General features: G+C 48.2%; 1 protein-coding gene across 1 annotated transcript in view; it reads right to left on the bottom strand.

Moving 5' to 3' along the window:
• Positions 1-15466, bottom strand: part of ASTN2 (astrotactin 2) — a 302383-nt gene that overhangs the window by 214425 nt on the left and 72492 nt on the right. The window contains exon 5 of the mRNA XM_010571011.1: positions 10962-11108. Coding sequence (XP_010569313.1) covers positions 10962-11108 — 147 coding nt within the window. The remainder of the gene's footprint in view (positions 1-10961; positions 11109-15466) is intronic.

The following is a 15466-nucleotide window of genomic DNA, read 5'->3' as shown; positions in this document are numbered from 1 at the left end:
AGGACTTGCAAATATGAGCAAAATTTGCAATCACTATCTGAAGATTCAAATCCTTCTTAGCGATCACCCAAGGATGGCAAGTCTATAGAGCCAGGGTGTATTTTCATGAAACTTTAGTGCCTGTATCACTTAGTAAAGGACTGGGACATCAGTTTCCCAAGCACTGCATAAGATCTTAGCTCAATGAAAGCCACGCGATTAAAAAAGCAGGACAAAAAAACCCCATAGCAGCAACCACTCCACACAAACCTGCCTGAACACAAACTCCTGATTTTCTTTTGAAGAGAATCACTGATGCTTTAGCAAGAAGGAGCCCTTCTAAACCTCGTCCCATGCCACATTATCCATGCAGAGGATAAAGAAAGCAAAGCTTGACGTAAAGCAGCCCAGTGAGCGACCCCATTTTCAGGCATCCTGAGATCTCAGCACCATACAAATCTGGGCCCTAATTTCACATGAATTCAAATCTTTGACACTTACACTGTTTATACACCATAAACATATTCACAGACACATCTCTACACTCAAAGCCAATGGAGGCTGCCAAGCTACTGACTGTTCAAGCAAATGAAAATTAGACATCCAGGATCCAGCTGCTCTAGAGACACAGCAAGGCAGGAGCCTGCATCACCAAGGCTGCAGGATACATCTCAATCACACGGCAGCAGTAAATTGCCAGGTAAACTCCACAGCACCAGTGGAAAGCATCGAAACACTGAGCACAAAGAAGTACCTTAGAGCCACGTAATTTTATTTTTAATTATCATTCTTTTCCATGAATATTTAAAGATAGCTTTAAATACCAATGATAACTATTGCTGGTTTATTTTACCAAACAGAAATGCATCATGAACCCATTGGGAGTGTTTACTATTTATGCGTACGTGTCTATGTAGTAACCTGTCAATCTTGCTTTCTGCCTTATTTTTGTAGTTCCCTAATAAAGAGCGAGGCTTGGGAGGCACGTAAGCACATTTTGAGGCTCAGCTACAGACGACTCCCAAAACGGAAGAGCAAACCCACCAGCTCTCAATTAAATCCCTACTTAATGAACCCCACTTCTAGTTAAAATACAGCCAGCCTGAAAGTAACAGAACCAAATCAGACATAAAATAGTCTTATAATTAGTATTCATAAAGATGAAGGTGACTCCAGCTGGCACAGCATCCTGGCCCAGGAGCTGCTACCTGGAGGGGACCCCATGGTCAGGGTGGGAGATAGAGGGGTGACCTCTGGAGCTCCCCACCAGCCCCACGTGCTGAGCTTTTCCAGGAGGAAGCACATTCATGGCCTTGCTGCCAAATTTTCACCTTCTTTGGATAACGCAGCCTGTTTGCTGCTGGAAGTATAAAACCCCCCATACCATCTATTTATGGAAGTACCTCCTAAATCAACACCAAAACGTGACACCTAGATGGGAGCCAATAACTTCTCTTTCAGCAGAAGTTTGGTGTCTATATAAAACCACAAGTTTGGGAAGCTTGAAATCATTTGCAAATTGATCAAACTTTGCCATATTCTGTACATAGAAAGACCTTCCCAAATATAATGCACCCGTAACTTAAAAAAGTCCTAGTATTGTCAAGAATAATTACTTATTTTGATTTTAGTAAGTCTGATTGAGAAATCATCCTCAATATCTAAAGTTTAAAAAAAAAAAAAAGCTGAAGTGAAAACATTTGAATCCAAAATCCCTGAATTCAAGTTCAGTGTAAAATGGAGTTTTTCTTCTTCAGTCTAAGGAAAAGAAAACGAACCAAACCAAACCAAACCTGGGGAAATTAAATGCTTTAGTTAATTGTAAAGACTTTCCTTCCTTTCTAGGAGGGAGGGGACAACTTCCAGCAAGGAAACTTCTCACATCTTTGAAGCTGAGTCTGTCGCAGCTCGGCTGGGCAGGATTTTTAGAGCTGTTCACAAACATCCTCATCACCTTCACTCCCATTGAAAATACAAACAAACATCCCAACCTTGATCCCTTTACAGCTTGCCTGAGAAAAAAGTAACAGGAAAAGACATTCTACAAATATTTTGAAAGCTAAGATTCTGAAGATTTCAAAGCCTTTTCACATAATTTTTCTCTTTATTTTCAAAGAATCCACACATAGAAAACAGTTTTCAAAAGTCACCAGTGTGCACTTACCAAAACCATCTTGAAAAGCTCAGAAAGGGCAGGTTGAGTATCAAATCCTTTCAGAAACTACTGAGAACAAACATTTTCTAAGCAAAAGCCATTTCAAGCATCTTTAGCTTTCCAGGAACATCAGCCAAGTTTGTTTTCACCAACGTGCAATCTCTCAACGGAGGGGAATCAAGGAGGAGGGAAGGGGGGTGAGAAGAACTCAAGGGGCTCACACCGCCGGGGCAGCGGGGGGCAGACCCTGCTCCAAACCACCCTCTGAAACCCGCCTCGAGGACCTCAGACCCCACCGAATCGCCCCCACACCTGCACCGGTTTGAAGCACACCTACAGCTGCTGCCCACGGACCCTGGGGAGCAGATCCCAGCAGACATACTCTCCGAAGACACCCCGAGAGACTGTCCTCTGCTGCCAACCCTGTCCCCTCCCAGACACAAGTTTTGAGCTTCCCTCTCAAACACTTGGGGAAATCACCCTTAAACAGAGATATTTAGGCCTCAGGGTAAAGCAACCATCGGTACAGCGTCAACCAAACAAGGGAACACAACAACGAAATGGCAGCGCTCTACCCACCACCACCACCACCACCTCCTCCCAGGAACCCCATCGTAGGACACGTCCCTCCAGCGCTGTTGGCTTTACGAGCCAGTCTGTGCCGTACAGCAGCATTGCAGTGCCATGGACAACATCAGTACCCAGCTACACAACTGCCTCCCGGCTCCACGAGGTCCACCAGCACTTTGGGGGATTGATTTGTTTGGGGTTTTGTATGCATGTGTTTCCCCCACCCCGCTTCCTTCTCCAACACTGATCAAAGCCAGATCAGTTATGGCAGCATCAAAAGTTCATGTCTCTCATGCTGGGGTCTCCTTCAAAGTTCAGTGGAACTGCTTAAGCCTTGACAAAAGAGGCTTGAAGTTTTGACATTTCAAAAATCATTTTCCAGAACACAACAGGATAAAACAGCTCAGAATAGATATCCAACAAGGGAAAAGAACAAAGTGCCCAAAAGGCAGCCAAAAGGGTTTGGCTTTTCCTTTCTCTCTCTCTCTCTTTTTTTCAAGGGAAAAGATCAAAAAATATTTTTTTTGAAGAATTTATATTTCTTCTCACTCTGCTCTTTTTGTCTTCTTTGGTCCATTCACTGTTTCTTGGCCAACGAAACTCCTTTTCATCTAAAATTAGTATTTTGTGTTGGAAAGCTATGGAAGGTCATACTACAGGTTGCTATTAATGTATCTATCCCTATACTATCATACAATTACAATCCTGTTACAGGTATTTTTTTAAACACTAGAGGAAGGATTATCCCTCTTGGTCCATTCTATAGGTACAAAGAATAACATTTGATTTCTTTAGAGGCTTGGGTTTTTTCCTTGTTAAACTTGAAAGAACATTTCCCAAAGAGACAACTCCTCCCCTATCAGCTCTTTCCATTGATCAGCTCTCATTCTCCTGTCCTGGTCCAAGAGAATAAAACCTTCTGCTTCTTAAATTTCTTTCAGAAAATGCAGAAGAAACAGACAGACGTTGGATGTCCAGGACATACATATACTGACCTAAGCAAGCAAACCGGGCTTAGTGCAGGATTGTACCCACGGACTAATGTGGTGCTCAGCTTTACCAACCCTCTCCTGCTTAGCGCAAAACTAGGTAATTTTTGAATAATTTAAATCCTTCAAAGTCAAACTCTTAATTCTATATGCTAATTTGAATCCAGGGATATTGTCATACTGGGTTAAAATCTGAGCTATCCACCTCATCTTGGTTTTCAAATGGTTTCTCTCTTGAACAAGATGAAATGCCTAAACAGGAAGTTATGATAGCGAGTTTTTAAAACAACAAAAGCTTATAGACATTCCTTTCATCTACTCTTCCATCAGCCAAAGTGCATACAGTTCATATTGCGCACAGTGCTTGACTCAAGGACGTATTTTCAGCACACAACTACTTGCACGGCCGTGGGCGTCTCACGCCAGCGCTCCCCAACCCACTGATGATCAAACCCAGAGACCCCCATCTCTTAGAAATGCTGTCAGTCCTGCCAGAGCTTTTTCACTCTGGCAAAGCAGAAGCAAATTAGTGATACAAATCTGTATGTAATTATAGCTCAGACTAGAAGCATCTTTCCTGTGGGAGGAGCAGGGTTACATTTTAATTGTTAAATTGCACTTTCTTGATAATTCTGACAGACTCTTTCTTTGGGTTTTCTTGGCAGTCAGTCTTGATTTTGCCAGGGCTGAACTTCTGACAAGCAACGCACGTATTTAACTTTATACAGCACGTGATGATGCAGCCAACTTTTCCCAACCCAAGGAAGATGGCATCTTCCCACCCCTGCCTTGTGGTCAAGCTCACACTGCAATGAGATCTCCCACGGCGTTATTATACAATATAATCGTGCAGGTGTTAGTAACAGCACATCTCTGTCCTCAGTAGGCATCTGGGCCAGCAATGGCTGAGACAGACATTAGACTCCTAAAGAAAAGCTTCTCCTTAATGCTCCTTATCTCCCAACTCCCACGCTCCAGCCTGGGGCTCTTTCTCAGTGATGCTCTCTAGATTTTGGACAAGGGTTTGGGGAAATCCATCCTAAATCTAATCGCATCGCAAAGTATACGATGGATGAGTTATGATAAGCTTTAAAAAACATAAAGTGTGTGTGAATGGAGATTTTTCAGCCAGCACCAAGACCAAACGTCCTCCCAGGATGGCAGAAAACACAACCAAAAGGCAGCACGTGCAAAGTTAATACACCACGGGACCGAGGCGAGCTACCACCCACTCACCGAGAGACTGCACAACAGCAATGCTACTTGTTGGGAGAACGATAAAGTGAAGCAGCACATTTCTAGCTATGCAGCCTCAAAACTCCTCACCTCATTGCTGCATCATTGCTGCTGCAGGTACCCCATGAATTCTTGCTCGAAAGCAAGCGTCAGCTTCCCGGGACTGAGCCACCACCATGCTGCAAGCAGGCAGGCAGGGTCTCATCCTGCAGATGCAGAAGTTAATGTTTGCATCTTTCCCTCTAGGAAGGGAGCAGGTTAGTTGGTCAAAGATGTTGTGCCTTACTGTAGTTTTCCCTAACCCTCCCTCCCAAATTAGAGGGTAAATGGTGTTGGTAGAAGCTCAGTGGGCGCTGGATGCCACCTCCCAGTGGTGGGCACATCCCGCCTCTCTTGGGCTACAACAGCTCCCAGCTCTGACCTGGTCCCTGCTGACAGCATCCAAATATCAACACCAATCCCCGCTGCTTTGTTCTAATGAATCCTGCAAAGGAGAAAGGATGAGGCATTTGCCTTCCCTTGCAAACCGAGCTGTCCCGGCAGCCGGGCGTGCTGCTGGCAGGCACGTGGCTGGGGGAGCTGGGCCAGCTCGGGGAAGAACCGAGCGAGGATCACAAGCCTGTCAAAGGCACGATAAAAACACGATGTACTTCAGCCTCCAGAATCTTATTAGTTCTTCATGCAAAGTGCATTCATGCCGTAAAACCGTCTTGGAATCCCTTTGATCCACGCTGATACTGTTTATAAATTGATGTTAATATTTAGAGTTCATGTCTGGTAACGCTGCAGCCATTTGCTCGCATTTTCTTGCCAGCCAAACAGGCGCAGGAACAGGAGTGAGCTGTAATGCAGACATGGAGGTGACCTGGTGATTAAGAGCTGATGGAATTAAATGCAATCTGTAAAGCTGCCCCCCAAACACGGGCACCTTACCAGAAACATGGGGGTTCTGGGTCAGCCAGACCTGGCACCGACTCTGCAACAGGAAAGTATCGCTTCTGCCAAAGCCCTGACCCAGGTCTCCGTACAGCAAAACAGGTACCTCTGCAGCACAACGACTCCGGGGGAGGAAAACAGTGCAAGACAAATATGATTTCCATTCCCCCTGCTGATTTCAGATGGGGCTGGTGGGGCTGGGACCAGCTGGAGAACACAGGGGACCCAAAGGCAGCATCTCTCTGAAAGCTCAGATGATACCTTTGAGATCAGATCCCTTTCTCCATCCTTCTGGTATAGACCTGGGGTGCTTCACATGTAAATCAAAGACCATCTCCAGCTTTTCCTTGCTGTAAAAAGGAACGGGGAGGCAGCCGGTTCCCCACCTCCTGCTGCTCATTTCTCTGCACCCTCATGCGCAGCACGTGCTGAGCGCAAGCGCCTGAGGACACAAGCTAATGCCTGGTCACCTCTGAGGGCTGCGTAAGAGTAAGCAGGAGATGTCAAAAGCAAACAATTTAAAGCAACACATTTAATTAAAACCAAAATGAGAAGTTGTTGCGAGTCCAACAATTGCAGTCCGCAGATCTCCGGCAATCTTCGGGGAAAATTAACACAAGCTGCTAATAGCAGCATCCGATTCCACTGGTGTCTTGGTGGAAACAGTGGTGGTGGGAAGGTAGGAAATAATCGTCAGATGAAACGGTTACCAATCAGCTGCGTGACAATCACAGAACGTCAACGTTCAGATGCAGACGCACGAAGCTTAAAAGAAAAAAATAAAAAGAAGCCACAAAGAAGCTTCCTCCAACTCTGCCATCTTGTCCGACACTCAAACCCAAAGCATGGTCTCGAGCGACAATTCCACCTCCCGCTGCTCTCCTGGTTTTGCACGGGGTGGGACCGGGTTTGTTTTCCTCCCCGCGTTGCTTGCAGGGCAACGTTCGTCCTGGGGGGATTTATCCACGTTTGCAGGAGGGATGAAGCAGAAATGCAGGCGGCTGGGAGCAGAGCCCACCGTGAGGACAGTGCCTGCGGCTGCGGTGCCTCTGCTCGCTGACCCCCATAAACCAGCCAGTCCGCAGTTCAGGGAGGTTTCAGACAGAGGGATTACCACATCTCCTCTGGCACGCATCTCATAAGAGGAGAGAAGGTGGTTGCGAATGCCCTGAGATGTCTTTGAAGTGACAGAAACCTGCTTTATGCCCTTTACTTTATTTCCACTTATAAAACCAAGCCCTACAAGCCCCTAGCTAAATGTAGCTCTTGCTTCCTTCTGTACGCACTGGAGGATCTCACCTACCTCTCCCACTAAAGTATCCAGATACAAACATCCACCCACACCATATATAACTTCTTCGCAGGCTGTAAAAATGGGAAGCTTTAATTGATACTATATTTCAAACTGTTGTGCAGCAAGGACGTACTCCAGGCTGAGTTCTCTAGGGTATCTTTCTCCAGCCCTGCCTTCCCTGCAAGCCGCTCCCCATTGCTGTATCTCTACTTTTTGAATCATTACTTACAAGAAAGAAAAAAAACCCCAACAACTATTGAATGTATGGAGCTGAGTGGCTCACATATTCATAAGGGGTTTTATTGCTCAGATGGAGGGGCTCTCTTTCCTTTCTTCCCCCCTTTGACACTGCTAAAGGGTCCTTTAAATAATGCTTTGCATTTCCATACCCTCATAAAAGCCACTATGAGTCTTTCTATAAATCTGAGCCGTCTCTGAAATCAGAACGATGCCTTCTGCTCAGCGCAGGCAGAGGCTGCCCTGAAACACAATGCCCTGGAGCAGCAGAAGGGAAGAAAGGGATGCTCCCACCATCGCATCCTAAGAGAAGATTTAGAGGCACCGACCCTTCTCAGAGGCACGAGGCCCCCAGCCTTCCCCTGCCAGCCATGGCAGCAAAGAGCACAGCACCTTCTGCCAGGCTTTCCTGGATTTGGCCACCCTGTGAAATGAAGGCAGAGCAACTGTACAAACCAGGCAATAATTGCCCAGAGGGGAGAGAGGCTGAGGGGTGGGGGGGGGGAACCCCATCAAATGAACAAAACGAAGAAAATGAACCGAGACAGAGAAAGAAGGGCAATAGAGACTGGCTGGTTGCTAATACTGCTGCTTGGAATACGTTCTCCCAGCCTTTGCTGCCAGTTGGCTTCTGGTCCCAGTCCTTCCCCTCCCCGTTCCCATCCTGCGACTCCAGCGGGCTCAGGAGCTGCTTTCTCTAACACAGCTGCTCACAGCAGAGGGGAAGGCTGCTTGCCTCTGAGGCTGAAGATATTTGGTGGGGCTTTCTCCCCTCCTCCTCTTCCCAACTTGGCTTTGGCTCCCAGCGCGCTGGAGCTGGCTGGCGCCTATTTAAAGTTTCCTTCAAAGATGAGTTTTCATCTGCTAGGAGAGGGATTTCTTTCAGCCTCTGCTTTTGTTCAGCTTTTCCTGCAGAGGTGTTGGTAGCTGCTCCGCTTTAAGATTTTCCTTGGCTACTGGCATCTATTGAAATAGCGCATTTCAAAAAGGAATGAGAGGGCACCCTTCTCGCACGGGAACGTCTCCCGTGAATGCACCATCCCTGCCTTCTCACAGAGCCTGCCTTACCATCATACAAAATACAAAAGAGAACAGCTTCAGGAACCAGGCTATTTAAGTGCACGGCAACATTTACAAGACATGGTGCGCACCATCAGCTGCCACGTGAGAGGCTGGTTTAAGACTGATCAAAGCTCCCAGCCTCAGCCAGGCCAAAGACATCAGGTCTGCCGTCGCTTCGCTCACATGGCGATGCCCATGCCAACCCCCTTTTGCACCCAGGCAAAAAGCAGGTTTAAACCCACCCAGGAGGTCGCCAGGGAGGAGCAAGTCCCCTATTTTCCATCAGCATCAGACTCTGGGTGCCAAGCGTCTGCAAACACAGCCAGCCACGTTTTTCCTGGGTATCATTAAAATTTCCCAGCCTGGCTCAGTTCTGTGATGTCTTTAAATGTTTTATAATATTTTGCTGCCAGTTGGGTGCTGCCTTGGGATTTGTTGTTATTCAAAAAGAAAGGACAACTTTAAGAGCTTTTCTCTTCCCAGGCAAGGGGCTGCCATCACATAAAATGATGAGATTTCAGTAAAAGTGATAGCCACTGCAAAATGTCTTGGCTGCTTCTATGTGAAGAATCTGACTGTTTCTCATAAAAAATATTAAAAAAGTTTTCACAGTTTGTAATTATATTTTACAGTTTCATTACAAAGCTCATTTTAATTCTTCTCCAAACCGTTTTTACCAGTCCTCTTGCCACTTTCTCTTCAGAAAAGTCATTAAGTCGGGACTGGAGATCATCCCATTTCCCCCAGTTTCAAGGATATTAATCTGTTTTATTGGTATTTCATTGTCATTTCCATTCGAGTGTTCTCCATATTTGCATAATTTGCATTGCCACCCCCTTCCCAGTGACAAGCACAGGCTCAGCTTTTCACTTTCATTCTACAGAGCCTCATCGCATTTTGGTTTATTTTCTTTCTTGAGCACATGCTGTCTTTCCTGGGCCAGAACTGCAGGCCGGGAGCAGGATGCCGATGTCCCATCTCCATTGCTGCCTTCCTGGCCACCCTTCAGCAAGTACCAAACCCAGTTGTTAACTCCCAGTCCGAGTGGTGAACTGGCCAGTGCCCATCTCAAAGGGACATGAGTTAACACTGGAGCAACCTCATTTCCCAAGTGCAAAAAGAGTTTCTGTTCTCCAGCTACTTGGAATAACGACCTGTGAAGTCTTCAGAATATTTATGTGCAGCCTGGATGATCCTTAAAGTCTTTCAGAAACAAGTCAAGGTGTAGACAAGTCCCTTGTTTCAAGTTACGCCTTTTTCATGTCTCCACTCCACTGATGTTCAGTTCCTCCAAACTGAGGCCACAAAGTAGACACTCTCCTCACTTTCCTTTAAGGACCAAGCTCTGACCGCTGGGACAGCCCATGAACCCAGAGACTGGCTTGTAATTTCCAGAATCAGCGGCTAAGGAGCATCCTCAGGGATCAGGGCAGAAGCACCCTCACACACCAGCATGGGGGCATCAACCCGCTGCACAAAACACCTGTCCCATAAGCATCGTTAGGCGCAGACATAGGAGCGGGGTTAACGAGGCAGAGAGGGTCAGTGGTGGGGCTGGGGAGAGCACGTGCTCTGTCAGCGTCGCAGTGCAGGCAACATCCTACAAATGTGTATCATGGCCAAGAAAAAAACCACTCTTTGAAGTAGGATGCAGCCCTGCTAACACGCTGGCGAGTCCCTCCCTGCCACAGGGTGACGGCTTAAGCCCCTCTCCATCACCCCCTGCTGCTGCTGTGCCGCTGCACCTCTTTAACCATCTACCTTCTCCCCAAAATATTAATCCCTCCAAGAGCTGTCCTCCACCCCAGCCCCCAAAGTGGGGGGCTGTAGAGGAGCTGGCCACGCTGGGACATCCCAGCAGCTAGGGATGCACCAGCTCCATGCAGCACGTTTCTGGCAGAGAAAAAGTGCCCCTTCCGCACGCCCCAAGCAGTGAGACGAGTGCAGAAGCTGAGGAATTGGAACCGACTGAATAATGGGTCCCGTCTGCTGGAAGAAAATGAAATTTGCCCTCATGTTACCGAAAACTTGCACTCGACGCTCACTGCACATTATAAAGAAAAGGTCAGTGAAACACAACAAACGCAAGGAACCCAGTTGGAGAAAGCAATAAATAGTGACAGCAGCCCTCATCTAATTTTTCAAAGCATCTCTGTCTTTGCTCAAACCCTAGCAATTTCACTCTGTGCTGCTGCAAGGGGCTGGGACAAGCAGCTTTGCTGCTGCAGGATAGGAGACATCTGTCTGTCTGTGCAGGCTCCCAGGGCTTGTCAAGAAGTTTGGAGGAAAACAGGAATTTCCATCAGACACTAATAATAAATAATAATAATACTAATAATACACGATTGAGATTTTGGCCTCAGGCTCGCAGATGTGCTTTGCTCCTCTGGGAAGGGGGATCCCTGCAGCTGAACACAGCTGGGGCAACTCCCAAAGAGAGGGACCCCCCCGTCCCAAACACGGCCGGTGGGGCAGCAGGGTCCGAGTCCCCGGAAGGTCTTACCATCCGCGATGAAGTGCTCAGGTACGTGAAGCGTCACCTTGACGGTCAGCGGGCAGGAGAGCTGGGAGCCGCACACCACGGCCAGGACGCAGGAGCTGACCGCGATCAGGGTCAGCGCCGTCTTGTTGACGGGGCTCTTCATCGAACCTGGAAGGCAGAGAGAAGGGTGGGTGGCCAAAAGGCAAAGTTATTATTGTACCAGGGTCCCACTCGGCGTGCCCCCTTCCCTGCGTGGATGCAGGGGAGCCCCAACCCCAGGGAAGGGCAGGCATTGAAAACAAAGACGTCAGCTCAGTAGCACTGGAAGAGCTCCCAAGGTCTGCAAATCCCATCATTCCCATCACGCCTTGTTTGGCTGGGTTTTAATATTCGTGTTGTTTCACTCACTGAGTTACATCCATCTTGGGGGCTATATTTTCCTAGAGGAGAGAGAAAACTGCTCAGAGCCCGGTACAGACCCTCTCCCTGGGAACCCTTCCTCCCTGGAACCATTCACCACCCCTGCCAGGCTCCCCCGGTGAAGCCGCCGTCACTTCTCATCAGCCATGGTTTATTTGGCAAATCTTGTCAAGTCACAAAAAATAATCAAGCCAAATCCGAGGGCTGCCTGGACTGTGGCATCGTTTGCTTTCCCTTAACACCAGGAGAAGTCTCCAGCCGTAGATGTTATATAGCACCAATAAGTGTTAATTATTTACACAAATATATATAAATATTCAGTCATCACAGGGGGGCTACACTGAAGAACAAAGCGACCTACAGAGCCAGCCGCTTTTGACAGGCAGGAGATACTACAAAACAAGTTTGATTTTGTCAGGTGCAGAAACTCATGGCATCTCGCACAATGCAGCTGAATATTTTCTGACACATGAAAGCCAGCCACTGAAGCAGGCACCCAGCCTGCCCCGTCCCCAGTGGGCACCTGCACAGCACGTGGGTCACTCTCAGACTGCCGTCCCTCCTCTTGAAGGCCATGTGCCTGGCACCAGGGCTAAGGGAGGCCTGCACCAACAAATAATCCTGCGAGGCTGCGGGGATCCCATCGCCCTGTGGCTCCGCTCAGACCTGCACGCTCGGCCAGGCTTGGTTGGTGGCTTCTATTTTATTTGGATTTTTTTTTTTTAAGCATTAGGTGAAAGCCAACAAGGAGCTCGAGCATCTGCAGGTCTAGAGGCTGGCAGCAGGTACAAACCCACCGGGGAACCCTCGTGGAGCAGCGTGACATTAAGATGACTGAATCACTGTCAACTACAGTTGGGTGGGACAGAGCATCCCCCAAACTCCGCAGGGAAGGGGGTGAAGCTGGGCAATACAGGGTCATCAGGAGAGACCCGGCTGCCCCAGGAGATTCAGATTCTCTTGCTGGGCACAGGCCAGGAGTGCCCACGTGTCCAGATGAGACCCTCCACTGATGGAGATGACCAGGACAAACTGTGCCCAGGCCACCGCCAGCCCACCAGCAGGTCTCTACTGCCCAAGAAGGGAGCAGCCCTGGAGACCACAGCTTGGGCCACCACTGCTCCCTCCCTGCCCGGCCTCTCCAGACCCAAGGGGTGTCCCACCACTGCTCCAACTGCACCACATCCCCCATGGCCACCTTGTCCGACACCTCGCACCAGCACTCTGCCTCGCTCGAAGCTAACGACAGACATCTCGCAGAGCAGCCTTCTCTGGTGCTCGGGACACCGATTAAAAGCCACTTGGGGTGTATGGCAATGCCAAGGAGAGGGCACAGCCCAGCAATTAACCCCAGCTGCCGAACAGTTTATTACAGTGCGGCTGAAATGACCGAGCTCCCGGCAGACCTGACCGCATCCCTGCTCAGGATTCAGGCAAGGACGCTTATTTATTTTTGGAAGTCAATCCAGCCTCTCCCCCCTTGCTCTCCGTCCCTCACCATCTCATCAGCAAAGTGAGATTTAAAAAGCATCAGTTTGAAAATTGAACAGGAAATACATCCAGCAAGTTAGCACTTGCACACCCTGTAATTTGACTGAAGCCGCTGTTACGAGATGCTGGTGCCAGGGCAAGGATCTCACGCTCGACACGACCTGCGTTTTCCAGGCAGGGCAGTGTGTCCCACCAAAGCATCCCAGGCTGCAGCCTGGGATTTTTTTGCAGGGCAGGAGAAGTGGCTGATCTGCTGGAAAATACCCCCATCACTGCGACCAACAGGAGTATGCAAATTGATTATTTATGACGCATCTTTTAATTTCCTTATGCATACATCATCTAAACAGCCTTCCCACCCCTGTTTCACAGCTTTATCGATGATCTCCTGCGCTCTTCACCTTGTGATCCCCTTTTTTTTCTTCCCAATCTTTATTCATATCATCAGCATAAGCTAGCACCTCCTTGGGAGGCAAACTCATCCTCTCGCTGGGCGTACTGTGCCTGCCACAAACCCTGCATTTGCTTGAAGTTACTACACAAATGCAAAAAGAAAAAAGAGAAAGAAAAAAGAAAAAACAAGGAAAAAAGCCTCCATCAGGGTAACTGGACACAGCCAAGTATACAATAGACCAGAGAACACTGGATTTCACCATTATAAATCACCTTTCAATCCAGGGTCTTAAAGTGCTTTGCAAACAATAAATCACAAATCCCTTACGAGTTAGACAAGTATTATCCCCTTTTCACAAAGAGCCTGAATCACAGGTATGATGGCAGCTTTCACCATTCTGCAGCTGGAGTGGAGCTGGAAGAATTAGGATCTGGGAGCTCCCATCCCCGCCAGTCCATGTGGCTGCTTCTTTCCCTGTGACTAAAAGGAGAGGGGCCCAGGAGCTTGCAACAGCAAAAAGCCCATAACAGCTCAATGAGTTTGAGTTTGGCTGCCCAAGGAAAAGGACAATGTGCTACAAGTCTCCTGCTCCACAGTCGTTTCCATCACGGCGCTAGTTATTGACCTCTAGAACTGCCTGATGTTGGCTTTGACCAACTGAACCAAAACAACAGGTCTTCTGCTTGAACAGAAATTGGATTTCCAGCTCAGCTCTTTATTGCTCAGGGCCAGTTTGCTGCCAGGTTTGAAGGGAGGCAGCTGGAAAAGCAGATCCTTCCCTCATTCTTTAAAGAGAGGGACATGGTTCCCATTTTCAATCCCATTGCGTGCTCTTCAAACCACTGATGCTCCAGCAGAAGCACTCCTGTGCTGTGTTTAAACACCCATCTGGAGATAAAGCAGCTTCATGCCAGGCCTCTAAAACCACAAGAAAATGTTTTCTTAGCAAGCCACTGCTAACCAAGCCAACCTCAGCAGGTTCACCAGGGCTTCACACTTCTGTTCAAGAGGTGAGACAAAATGATCCATTCCTTCCTTGGCCTGGGGAGGGGATCCAAACCAAGCTCCGTAACTCAGGCAGCACCACATAAACCACAATGCTGCAGACGGGAGCTCTACCTGGCTGCAGCCTGCTCTTTCCCTCCTCTCCTTGTCACCTGCAGGCTTTCAGAGAGGTGTTTAAAATGCAGATTTGCAAACCCAGGTCCACCAAACAAGCTGGCATCAACTTCCATTACCAAGAGGAGGAAGCTTGTGGGGGGAATGCCAGATTTCATGGATGGCTGATGGGACTCAGGAGCCCCAAGAGCCTCAGCACCCAATGCAGGTCTTTGTTTGGGTCTTGTGGGGTCCGAAAAGCCCAAGAGGAAGGTGGCAACCAGGCATGGCTGAGACCAAACTCACTCCCCAGATTCCTCTGCCCTAATAAATCCTTCATATATTGAGATGACCTCTCTACAATTAAACACGTTTCTGTTGTGGTTTTGGATGGTTGCAACAGGGTGAGTGGGTGCCCAAGTGCTCAGCTGGGCTGTTTTGGAGGAAAGCGATGGCCCACGGGGGCTCCTGGGGGAGGCAGACCCAGGCAGCCTGTGCCCAAGGAGCGAGCGCACGATGAGGATGAAGAATAAGAAGAAATTACTTCTTTCCGTATGGGGAGAAGTAACCTCTCCCCCCCCAGCCTGTGACAGCAAAGGAGAGCGAAGTAGAAGGGAAAGGCAAACTGCTCTGTTTTAGGGCAGAATCATACCTGAGATGCTTCCTGCTAGTGATCCAATCAACGGCAGCTTAATTAGACTGGAAGACAAGAGGAGTAGCCAGGGCTGTGGTCAGAGGGGCTCCTGCCACCACCACCTTTCCCACCCAGGATTTTTTTTTTTTCTTTTCTTAAACACCAGTACCAATTAGTCCAGCTCTAGCCTACCAGAGAAGATGCGGGTGCCTCTGCAGACAGCTCAGAAACAGCTTGCAAAGCACCACATTCCCCTGAAGATTTTGCACCTGCTGCAAGATGAAGATAAATTCAAAGCCACTGGTGTAAACACTCTGCAAACAGCCCCTCCAAATACACCGTGTCTCCTTTAAAATATCATTTCCTCGTGCAGTTAATTACTCGCTGCTTTGTACACTTTCCCTTGCCCACCTAAAGGACAAGGGGGGGAAAAAAAACAACAAAACTCCGAGCTCATTTCTTTTTAATACTGGCAGTGCTGCCTAAATT

The sequence above is a fragment of the Haliaeetus leucocephalus genome, unplaced genomic scaffold (genome assembly GCF_000737465.1).
Source record: "Haliaeetus leucocephalus isolate CR32 unplaced genomic scaffold, Haliaeetus_leucocephalus-4.0 Scaffold306, whole genome shotgun sequence".
In the NCBI taxonomy this organism is placed as follows: domain Eukaryota; kingdom Metazoa; phylum Chordata; class Aves; order Accipitriformes; family Accipitridae; genus Haliaeetus; species Haliaeetus leucocephalus.
Note: the sequence above shows the minus strand (reverse complement) of the source record. Positions and strands in the feature narration are given on the sequence as shown.